Source organism: Microtus oregoni, unplaced genomic scaffold (assembly GCF_018167655.1).
Source record: "Microtus oregoni isolate MIOR12 unplaced genomic scaffold, Mior012 000008F_ref0000371, whole genome shotgun sequence".
In the NCBI taxonomy this organism is placed as follows: domain Eukaryota; kingdom Metazoa; phylum Chordata; class Mammalia; order Rodentia; family Cricetidae; genus Microtus; species Microtus oregoni.
The window spans coordinates 13,385,989-13,398,115 of NW_024543067.1; the positions used below are offsets into that span (position 1 = coordinate 13,385,989).

The 12,127-nt window shown below is 45.0% G+C and overlaps 1 protein-coding gene across 1 annotated transcript in view; it reads right to left on the reverse strand.

Annotated features, from left to right (window-relative positions):
- Nucleotides 1-3,625, reverse strand: part of Nsmaf (neutral sphingomyelinase activation associated factor) — a 53,356-nt gene extending 49,731 nt beyond the window's left edge. The window contains exon 1 of the mRNA XM_041657247.1: nt 3,496-3,625. Within this exon, the coding sequence (XP_041513181.1) occupies nt 3,496-3,557 (62 nt within the window). The 5' untranslated portion in view covers nt 3,558-3,625. The remainder of the gene's footprint in view (nt 1-3,495) is intronic.
- Nucleotides 3,626-12,127: the final 8,502 nt, after the last annotated feature.

Sequence of the window (12,127 nt, forward strand, 5' to 3'; positions counted from 1 at the left end):
CTAGACTACATGTATTTTATACTCTCATAAAATAAAAAAGGAAGGATGGGGTGGTGGGGAAGTCAGGGAGGGAAAGAAACTACAATTAAGAACTGAGTCCTTTTATCCCAGACTTTTTCAGACCCAGGCCAGCCGGCCTTGGTGAGTTCCCAATAGAACATCCCCATTTTCTCATTGTGTGGGTGCATCCCTTGCAGTCCTGAGTTCCTTGCTCATGCTCTCTCTCCTTCTGCTCCTGATTTGGACCTTGAGATTTCTGTCCGGTGCTCCAATGTGATAAAACTGGACTCGCTGAACATAGTGGACAATGAGGACTACTGAGAACTCAAGAACAATGGCAATGGGTTTCTGATCCTACTGCACGTATTGGCTTTGTAGGAGCCTAGGCAGTTCGGATGCTCACCTTACTAGACCTGGATGGAGGTGGGGATTCCTTGGACTTCCCACAGGGCAGGGAACCCTGATTGCTCTTCGGGCTGAGGAGGGAGGGAGACTTGATTGGGGGAGGGGGAGGGAAATGGGAGGCAGTAGCGGGGAAGAGACAGAAATCTTAAATAAATAAATTTAATAAAAAAAAAAGAACTGAATCCTTAAGGACCCACTCCTATTGATATCATACTTAAGATGTTACAATTGATGCAAATCATACAGCTAAAGAACTCAAATTCAATCTATGGATAGAGTCTTGTTTTGGAATGCGTTAATTTGAAACAATAATGGAATAAGGAGACAGGCTACTAAGCATTTTTGATGAAGCCGATATAAATTCTAAGTTAACCAAAATATTTGCAACACTTATTTTCTCTCTAGCTGATTTATATGTGAAAAACGGAGTCCATCTTTTAAAGGTACAATTTCTTGTGATCCATTAGAGTCCTATTGACTGAGTGCTGATTCTGCACTCTATCTCCTTTTCCAATCCCTGGCATAACCTACAAAAGGGAATCAAAAGACTGGCACGTCCACACTAGAAATGGAAGCTTATACAATAACACTTAGTATTTTGAAAAACTATTTTTAATAGATGCTAACTCTATTGATAAACAAATATGTTAAGTAAAAAATTTAATACCAGCATAACCAAGGAATTACACATCCACGGACTCTCTAAAGTCAAGCGTAAGTCTCTGGAATGCCTGGAAAACCATTAATGTAACATACAGGCATACAACAGAAAACTAAGCGTCACTGACAAGTTAGCCTGACTTGACAGCCTACGAACAGCGGCTGTTCCTTCTCTCACACCACAGAAAGCAAACGACAGCTTTCGCTGTGAAGAAATGGGTCTCAGCTTCTACATAAGTAAGACAAAAATACTTGTGAAGACAACATTTAAATAGAAGTCTTCATAAATAGAATAACAAGCGGCGGTTCGTAGAATATCCTCATTTGCTTGACCGCTTCTGCCACACTCAACTATTTCAAAGAATGTGTGTTAAATATCTAATAAGATGAATAGGGCCCCTGACATGATCGTAGGAATACAAAAGCACTTCATCTGATCAGATAGAACCAATCATTTATTTGCTTTTGGTCCTGAAAACCGCTAAAGCAGTTTTTTGTTTTTGTTTTTGTTTTTTTTCCATGAACTTCAGCAAACAGCACCAGTGCGTGGTTATTCAAATCAAAAGTCTCAGCTTTGGGCTATGTGGTTTACAAGTAGCAAGTAGTACAGGATTCCAGTTAAAGTTGAATTTTAAATAAACAATAGACTTAGTCTGTCCTAAGCTTTTAGTATAAACATATCCCCAAATCTACATGGGACATATGCCAAAAATGACCTGAAATTAGTGTTTAACTGAGTGCCTCACATTGTACCTAACAATCCCGGCTGGGCTTCTTTCTCCAGCCCTCTTAAATGCCAGATGCACGACCACTAGCAGACACCTCGGTCCCACTGACCATCCAGAATACATATCTACTTTGCTGCATTCTTTCTTGTCCTCACTGATCGAAACCGCTGGCACGGAATCTCTCAAACAAGCTCTGCTTGGAGCTGAATCAGCAATCAGAGACACATACACCCTAACTTCAATTTCTCTTTCTCTGGGGTCATTGTTTGGGAATGGTAGAAATCTAAAGTCCCTAACTCAGTATGATGGAGCCAGGGAGTGCACAGTGCAGAGGGAGGCCCCTGGTTATCTCTAAAGCTGGCCTCAAGCTCCTCTGAGATAACTGGAACCAATGGCCTTTAGCATCTTGCTCATTTGTCCTTAATGTTGCCAGTGATAGATAAGCCACAAAACACGTGTGCAGAAATGTTAAATTTGGGTCTCGGCAAGGTTGCTTTACCAAGCTGGTCTTTTGGATGATTTGTAAAGAATCTCCTTGATTTAAGTTCAAATCTCACAGTCGGAGATGCTCCCCTAAAATAGATATCTATGAATAACACCGAAGATTGCAAAGTCATTAGGCAGAGAAAAAAAAAAAACTTGGGGTGATCAGGAAGTAGAATTCAACTGTCCATGCTGATTGTGGGGAGCAGTTGATGCTGATAACTGACAAATGCTTGGGCTAGGGGAACTCTCATCCTGGAGGACCGCGGGCTTAACATGTAAACAAAACAGCCTAGGCTGGAAATAACAAGGGCAGCAGGTTCCCCTAACAGGCTAGGTCGATCAAAGTCAGAGTGAGAATCTAAAATTTAGATAAAAACAGAACAAAACACCCCTCCCCCGGTTTTCCTGTTCATCACCGAGGTCACAGGATTGTTACAAATGACTAGTAATGAAGTCTAGAGCATGCCAACAGTTCAAGCCTTTAAAAGGTTCCCGTGAAGACTCATCGACGCAATACAGAGAGCGCCAACAAGTCTTAACAAGTCCTTAGTGCCAGACAAAGAAATCCCACGTAAACTCAGGTGGGAAATGCACTTTCGGAACGCACCCCCTGACCAGCCCGACATGACAGATGAAAAGAGGGTTGTCCGGGTGAAGGAAGCCGGCGGGTGGAGTGAACAGCTACAGGTGAAGACTGGGCAAATCCACCCAGAATTAAAAGCTGCACCTGCGTCTCCAGGTATAAACCAGCTTTGCTGGCTCCGAGCGACAATGTTGACAGCCCGACCGCAGCTCCCACCAACAAACCCCGTGCTTGCAAAAATAAATAAATAAAAACCCCAAACGGTGTAGCCCGCATTCCTGGTGGGAGCACAGCCGGATTAGCCGCCGGCGTGTGGGTCGCCAAACCGCCCTGGGAAGGACACGCGAGGCGGAAGTGCGGTTTCCTAGCCGGGGACGGGATCTGAGGGAGGCCGTAGCTCTTCCCCAAGTCCTTCCTGGGCCGCGGGTGACGGCGACCGGGCCGCCGCACGCGCTTCTCCCACGGCCTCCCGCGCAGGCCGGCTGCGGGCCCGGGGCGCTCGCCCCCACGAGGCGCGTCCCCAGGTCCCCGGGCCCACTCGCGGCTCCGGGTCACGGGAGGCGGCTGCGGCCTGCGGGCGAGCGCCTGCTGCGCCCCGGCCTCCCCCGCTGCCGGCCTCCCGGCCCCGCTCACCTCTCCTTGGAGGAGTAGAGCTGCAGCTGCTGCTCGCGCTGCCTCTTCCGGGTGAACGCCATGGAGGCCCGGGCGCGCAGGCCGCCGAGCGTCCGAGCAGGTCCCGAGCGGCGCCGCCGGGCGGCCGAGAACCCCACGCTGCCAGCGCCCCCAGGGCCCCGCGGCGTCCCGACCGCGCTCAGCGAAGCATCCTGGCGTGGGGACTCGGGCGACGCGGTGACTCAGGCCCGGAGGAGGGGCGCGCGCTGACCTGGGGCCGCGGGAGCCGCGTCCTACCCTGTCCCGACCAACCTCTGCAGACCGCACACGTGAGAGCCTGCCCGGAGCACCCCACCCCCACCCCGCCCCCAGGGGTGGGAGCGGGACGGCTCGTTAGTCCTGCCCTGCTGTTCTAAATTCAGTGAAGAGAATCGGCAAAGGTTCTTCAACCCTGATTTAGGAAAAAGGAACACCGGGCACAAGTCCCAGACCACCTAAGATAGGCAGCGGTCGACTGCCTTTCCGCAGAGACTCGAGACGAAGTGAGTATTTGGTATTAGGGACACTGTGGGAGTCACTAAGCGTCATGGCATTATTGCGATCTGCAGAATCCAGAGTTCCCACAAAGTGTGTTCCTGAGGAGTTAAAGCAGTCTGCAGCACCGAAGAGAGAGATGTGGGAGAGGGACGGGGTAGTGGTTGTTATTGACTCAGAGCATTTTGCAGGCGGCAAGATAGGAGAATCTAATAAGACAATGAGTAGGTGAAGCCACAAATGGTGGTTGTGAGTTTGACCCAGGAGGGACACACAACCAGCATTCTTCAAAGCAGTCAGGCAAGGCATTGGTCAATAGTGGATTGGCAGAGGTTAAGGTCTGAAACAAAAGATATGACAGGGAGGTGGGATCAGTATCATCAAAAAGGGGTGATATTAGTGATGTAAGGATCATTGAGGAGCTCTGAACCACTTCTGCTGTGTCTATACCTAGGCACGGAGAATGGGCTGTATACCTTCTGTATTCTGAGCGTGCCTGATGGGCAGCTGTAATAGTGCTGTAGTAAAGTTTACCAGTGACCCCTGTCTTCCATCTGGAGTGCCGTGAGTCTTATAAATGTTCCTCATTGTGCATAAAAGACAGAGTACCTTCCTGAATGGCATTACATCTCTTACAGGACCAATAAGAGTAGCCTCCATAAGTTTCTGGCCAGTGTCCACAGTAATCTCTAGTTTGGTTGTCGAGGACAGAATAAGGGGCAGGTGTTTTAGAACGACTTAGGTGTAGAAGAGAGGGGGAAGAAAAATGAAACATTTTCTATCAACCCTAAATCAGTTTCTCAGACCTTCAGAACTTTCATTTACATAACCCATTCTTAGATCCTCAGACTTAATCTTCCGCATCCTCAGACAACACTTTCATAGACCTTCAGAACTTAGTTACCCTCAGTGTTTTCCGCCTTCAGAACTTTGGTTTATATCACATTTTCTTATACCTTCAAAACTTACCTAAGCGTTCACATCCTCAGACAACACCGTTTAGACCTTCAGAACTTGTTCTGGGGTTTACTTTAAGCACTCACGTTCTTACGACACTCTCCTGGACTCTTAAACAGTAGAAATTATCCTACATGAATAGAGAAAACAGGCATAGGTAGTAAGCCCCAGTGAAGGGGCATGGATGAAGGAGTTACAGGTAACTGAACCAGCCTTGTCAGCCTGAATAGAGATTTCCTGACCTTGTTAGGACAGGCTGATGGAGGTGAGGGTCTCTTGGACAATAAACATTCCTATGGAAGAGCTTATGCCAGACGGGTATAGCTAAGGATAGGGAAGAAAGCAAGTTTAGATATCAGAGAATGTTGGATCACTTGTGAAGTGCTCATCATTGAAAACTGAAAATGCAAATTTTAGCCATTTGTACTATACTGAGGCCAGAGTGAGGCTTTAATGACATTGGAGTCTGTGGAAGAGGAGGGGAGGGGTCACAGAGTGAACTCCACTGGAGGGAGTTTCTGTAAGCTCCAAGTGGGAGCTGAGGGATAGGGGACAAAGTTGCAGAGGCCCAGATGTGCTTAAGAAAGCTGTGGGGGCTTAGCAGGCAGCTCCTAGAGGGAGGGAGACCAGAAAACAGGGAGGGTTCCTGTAGACAGAGGCTGCTTGTTCATTTCCTGGCTGCCCAGACGTGATATAATCACACAGAAATTGTATTATTACAACACTGCTTGGCCTATTAGCACACACTTCTTATTGGCTAGCTTTATGTCTTAAATTGCCCATTTCTATTAATCTGTGTATTGCCACTTGGTTGTGGCCTACCAGTAAGGTTCCATTTGGTGTCCAGCGTCTGTTTCCTATGGCAGCTACATGGCTTCTTGACTCCGCCTACTCTATCCTCTGTCTGCTAAGAATTCCCACCTTGCCCTATTCTGCACTGCAATAGGCCCAAAGCAGCTTCTTTATTAACTGATGGTATTCACAGCATACAGAGGGGAATCCCACATCAGGTTCCAAGAGAGGGAGAGGAGCAAGAGAGCATCTTCATAAAGTAAATATCTTAATAGACAGTTGGCCCTGTGGTGAAACCCTGAAGGAGTTCCTCCAGAGGCCAGAAAGAGGGCATTTACCAAGTAGATGAGGAGAGATGGATGCTTAGAGCGGGTGGAGGGGAATTTGGAACCAGACATGATGGGTAGCAGAAACAAATGATCTGTACACATCTTAAGAGTCAAATCAGCAACTTGATTCCTTCTGAAATGTTAAGGGTGAAGGGAACTGCCGCTGGGTTGGTCAGCCAGAGATCCCAAAGCAAGTGATAGGTTCTGGGGGTTTTACAAACATCATGGAAGGTGAGGTGGTAAGATTGGGTAACATATTGGATGCCCAATTTGTTTTTGTAGAGCAAGGTCTTACATGTGATAGTGGAGTCCTCTGCTTTAATTTTGTGTACTCAGCCCAGTCTGATAAAAGAAGTGTGTCAGATTGTGGGTTTTGAAGGAAAGGGGAACATCTGGCAAGCCTGGGGTCAAGTGGATGGGGGAACAGAAGAAATAGAGCCTTCCACTTTGGCTAAGAGGTCCCTTCCCAGCAACGGGATGGATCAGGTCGGTATCACTAGAAAGGAGCAAGAGGTGGGACCCCAGAACTCCATCAGGGCTGAAGAAGCAGGCCTGGTGTCCAGTAGGAAGGGGCTGAATTGCCCTGATACTGTGATAACTACCTGAGGCTCCTGTCAGAGATGGAGGTGCCCGGGCTCCCTCAGTCATCCATGGATAGTCCAAGGAGGTTGGATGTAGGGCGATCTAGGCTTGATATCTTCATGCCCACGAGGGACATGGGGACAATCAACACCCCAGTGTCCTCCTTGATGACACTTCAGACATGATCCAAGTGGTTTACAAGGGTTTGGACAGACCTGGGCCCAGTGACACTTCTGACCACATTTGTAACAAGAACTTGTAGGTCCTTGGCCTTTGGGAGGGCAGGGAGCCTTAGGTTTTGCTCTGGATAGTGGAAAGGCCTTAGCCATCACCAGGCATTTTGTTTTGGGTTTTTCATACCTCCCGTGGTTCACCTTAAAGGTCACAGTTATGACTTCTGCCTGTGGAGTCAGGAGTCCTTTAGCTGGTTTGGGCTGGGAAGGGGGAGGTAAAGAGGGTCTCAGGGTGGAGCAGGAGTGAGTAGTGGAAGGACTAGGGGCTGCTAGTGTACTGAAAGTGGGCGCTAGTGAACCAACTTGAGTGAAAGGGAAGTTGGAGGGGCCAGAGGAGCTGTGGGTTTTGTTCCCTTGGGGGAAGGTTGATTAACTGGGTCAGAAGTAGTGGAAGGACTTTCTTGTTCAATCTTCATAGCTAGAAAGAGTTGAGCAGGAGAACATGAGGTACAGAGAGAAGGCTTGGAGCAGAGCAAAGAGAAAACTTGGATATAGAAAAACCTCTTCCCATTCCCCTGATCGCTTATAGTATTTGTAAAGGTCCTGAATAATATTGGGACCTAGGGTGCCATTAAGCAGACATTTGGATTGATTAAGGGGTATTTAGGCCAAATTTTATTGCAAAAACAAATAAGTTTAGGGTCTTTGAGTATGAGTGTCAGGTGGATAGGTTGGAGGTTTTCTTAGAGGCATCCCAAGGGGGAATGAGAAGGGATGGACGACACCTTTCCCGTGGATGAGCAAGGTCACTGCAGCCTGTAGTCATGGACATCCACAGAACTCAGATGTGGAGGCCCAAAATTGTGAGCCTATTTCCACCTTGTCTGATGGCCAGAGAGTTTGGAGGTTGCTAAAAATGGTTAACAATAACCAGGGCTACCCATCTTGACTCTGGACGTGGTTACTTGGTTGTTTTGACATTAAGATGGTATATATGGAAAGATCCACCCCACACTGACAGATGGTCAGGATATGCAAGCACACTTCTGCTCCTTCCTTTGTAACTATGTGCTTACCTGGGGAGTGGCTGCTTTCAGGATACTTGGTCTAGACTGGCTTCACTGCAAAAAACAACAGAATGCTAATGACTTGATGTCTCAAGGTGTTGAAGCAATTACCTGTTTGTGTTGTCCTTTGTATCATGTTAAAGAAGTCTTTTGCTGTCTTCTTCCCCCCGCCCTTTGTATTGGGTATAAAAGTGTGTGGAAAATTAAATGTGGGCAATTTTAGTATTCACTAGAACTCCTTCCCGATACTACCTTATGTTTTCTGTTTTATTATTTTATTTGCGTCTTCATATTCTTTACTGATTTTCCTGATCCCCATGTCCTTAACCGGGCAAGAGGTGTTTTTGTCAAAGCTCATCCCCGACAAATGGTACCACAATGTGGGGCAACAGGTGAACCCTGAAATGAACAGAAGTGTGGACAGGTATACAGGAGAGAACATGAGAGACCCCGCATGAAGAAAACTACACTGCAGGTATAGAGGTGAGCAATGAGCACTCAAATAAATAATAGATAATAAAAAGAAAAGAGAAAGGCAAAAAAATTGGGAGTAAAACTGTAAATATTTGTAAACATTTACAAACAAGGAAATCTTATTCAACTGTACAATTGCTTGAATATATTAGATATATTTTGATAGCTGGAGGAGCTGGAATGGAGCAGAAACAAAGGCAGAAATTTTTAGAGTTTGTAAATATTATATTCCCACTCCTGTGGTGGTGGCCATATCCACCGCTACCTTTGGGCCACTCCGGGACTTGGAGAAGCCAAAGTATGACCTTGTCTTTGCCCCTGATTAGCTGTAGTGCTGTGGTCATCCGGTCACAGCCACTGCTGCTGCTGAGTCAGTGGGAAGAGAGAAGAGAGCTCAGGGTGCATAGCCCAGAAATGGCCTAGGTTACCGCTGAGACTGTGGCAGTTTATGCACACGCACCGTGGCCAGCTGAGTCTCAACTGTGTGGTGGAGCCAGGAAAGGCAGGAGACAGGAAAGTTTGAAGGGCTATACCTCCCACAGTCAGCACCTGTAGCTGGTCAATGCAAATATCTTGAGGCTAATTGGTCCATGAGCCGAGGAGCCTATATGGATAAATCTATGGCTTTTAACAGAGGAGAGGATCCAGGAATTATCCTAATTTTAAAATAAAAAAACAGAGGTAATAAAGAAATTGGCATGGCTATACCCACCTAAGCTTGTGGACACAGAAGTCTCAGAGCCACTGCAAGATTTAGAACCTCAGCTAAATTTGCTGGTGTATGGCAAGACCATTGAACATAGCCTATACCCTGCCCAAACACAGCAGGCAATGAGGTGTTGACAGAGGTTTTTGTCCCGCCAGGACCCGCAGCCATTCAGTCCCAAAGAAATATACAGAGGCCTACATTAATTATAAACTGATTGGCCTATTATCTCAGGCTTCTTAGCTAATTCTTACATCTTATATTAGCCCATAATTCTCGTCTATGTTAGCCATATGACTTTGTACCTTTTATCAATGAGACAGTATTATCTTGCTTCCTCTGTGTCTGGATGACAAATGCAAACTGAGTCTTTCCTCTTCTCCAATTCTCCTTTTCTTGTCGCCCCACCTTTACTTCCTGCCTGGTCGCCTACAACAGTATTATGGCAAGACAGTCTACTTTTATGGCTACACTTTCCTGTTTAGCCAGTTAAGGTAGTAAATCCTTATTTTGAGGCACTAGCTTGCTTCGCACAGAAGAGCAAGATAGAATCTAGAAGATATTTTGACAGAGAACATGCTGTAATCAATGTTCCTTATACTAAGAAACAGACTGATTATTTCAAAATAATGATTTTTGGACAATTGCTTTTGCTCAATGTGAAGACCAGATTAATAATTTTTCTCACCTGATCTGTTGCTGCAATTTGTACCCCTGCATTCCTTTATTTTCCCTAAAGTAGTGGCTGGGGATCCCTTAGAGGAGGTTATGTTGATTTTTGCAGATGGTTCTTCCAAAGGAAGAGCTGCCTATCTTGTTAATGGAGAAGGACATGTAGTGCAAACCTCAGCTCAAATAGTTGAGCTGTTAGCTGTTCCTATAGTGTTTCAGCTTTTTGCAATTAAGGCATTTAATCAATATATTGACAGCCAATATATTTTTAATGCTCTTCAAGTCCTAGAAGTTTAAGAAAATAATTAAGATTAACAAGAGAATCTGCTTGTCAAATTGTTAAGCAATGTGTTATAGACCCATAGTATTTACCTGTACCTCATCTGGGAGTAAATCCCTGAGGACTACTTACTAATCGCTTATGGCAAATGGATATTACTCACATGGCAGAATTAGGCAAATTAAGATATGTACATGTGACAATTGATACATAGTTAGGATTCTTGATGGCCACTGTGCAAACTGGAAGAGCCACTAAGCATGCAATAACTCATTGCTTAAAATGCTTCTCATATATGGGAATCCAAAAAATCATAAAGATGGAAATGGGTTCAGATATGTTAGTAAAACATTTCAGCAATTTTATTCCAGTGGAAATTTGAACATAAGACCGGTATTCCTAATCATTCTCAAGAACAAGGAATTATGAAGTGTGCCCATGGCTCCTTGAAAATACCATTTTAAAAGACAAAAACAGGAGAATTATATACTCAAATGCCACATAATGCTTTGAGCCATGCACTTTTATTCTAAATTTCTCGAATATGTATGTCCGTGAGCAATCTGCTGTGGACAGATTCTAGCATGATGGCACCAAGGTGACCTTTGCTGAAGCAAGGTGGAGAGAACCTTGCACTGGATTATAAAGAGGACCCAACACTATATTAACTTGGGTCGAGGACATGTTTGTGCTTTTTTCACAGGAAGAAAATAAATCTTGATGTGATGACTGCATATACAGCAGAGGGATGCCAGCTCTGATGACATTGCAGCCACTGATGACTCAGTTTATAAAAAAAAAGCGGGAAGGTGATTCTGAACCTGCATTCCTGACTTCCTCATACCACCATGCCACAAGCCAAGAAGGATGATGGTGATTCCCAGCCTCTTGATGAACTTGCAGTGCAAACTTCCAGACCTAGTGACTCTCCTATTTACTTTAAAGCCAGACCAGAAACACACTGAACATTTGACTGTTTTGTACTTTGGGACACAGAACTCAAAATGCCAATGAGGTATTCAATCTACTGTTGAAATGTTGACAGTACCTGAGAATTAAGACCTCAGTTTTCTCCTCAGGGAATAAAAGTGACTGAAGCCCCTCTTCAAATATAAGGAGGATAGCCTACGGGGTTTTGCTGCTGCTCAAAGACTGGGACAGTTACTTAACAGCAGCAATGCAGTTGGACTCTCACCCATCTGAGAAACCATTTCTTGTCATTTGATTAGAATGGATTTAAGAGAATTGTGATTTGATGAATTGTGTGTTTATTGTTAATTTCCATGCTAGAATTATGGTATTGACCTGTTCATGTTTCTTACTGTTTTAGTTTACTATATGATACTATTGATTAGAAAAAGATTAGAACTTGTCTAAGAGAAGTTTGACATTTCCAATGAATTGTTGGATTTGACATGTTTGATAAGACAAATTTAGATTTTGATACAGCTGAGAACTGTTAAACTAGACCAATTCAAAAGGGCATTCCCACCCCTGGTAATCCTCTTCTCCTTTAATTGGAAGATACTGTAGCCTTATGGAAGTATATGCATATGGGAGTATAAGTATATAGAAGTATGTATGGCACATTATTATCTGCTTGCTTACCATTATCTAATTGCCAAATGAACTCTCTTGCCAGAAACTTGGCTCAGAGACACAGAGCCCAGAGGTACTTTCTCCCTTAACTCTTTGCTTACAGAAGTTGGCAGTCAGAGATGGATTTGATCCTCCCCAATCGAAGACAGGGGCATGCGTGATTGGAATGCATGTACTGAAGATGGGTAAATCTGGAAAATGGAATACTGTTCACCTAAGGCAGATGTGATCATCTGTCCTGTTGCAGAAGCACAGGCTTTATTTAAATTAATTAAAAGGGAGGAATTGTGGAGGCCTGAAAATGTGAGCCTATTTCCACCTTGTTTGATGGTCAGAGAGTTTGGAGGTTGCTAAAAATTATTGACAACAACCAGGACTACCCATCCTGACTCAGGTGGGGTTACTTGGTTGTTTTGACTTTAAGATGGCACATGTGGAAAGATCCACTCCACACTGACAGGTGGTCAGGATATGCAAGCACACTTCTG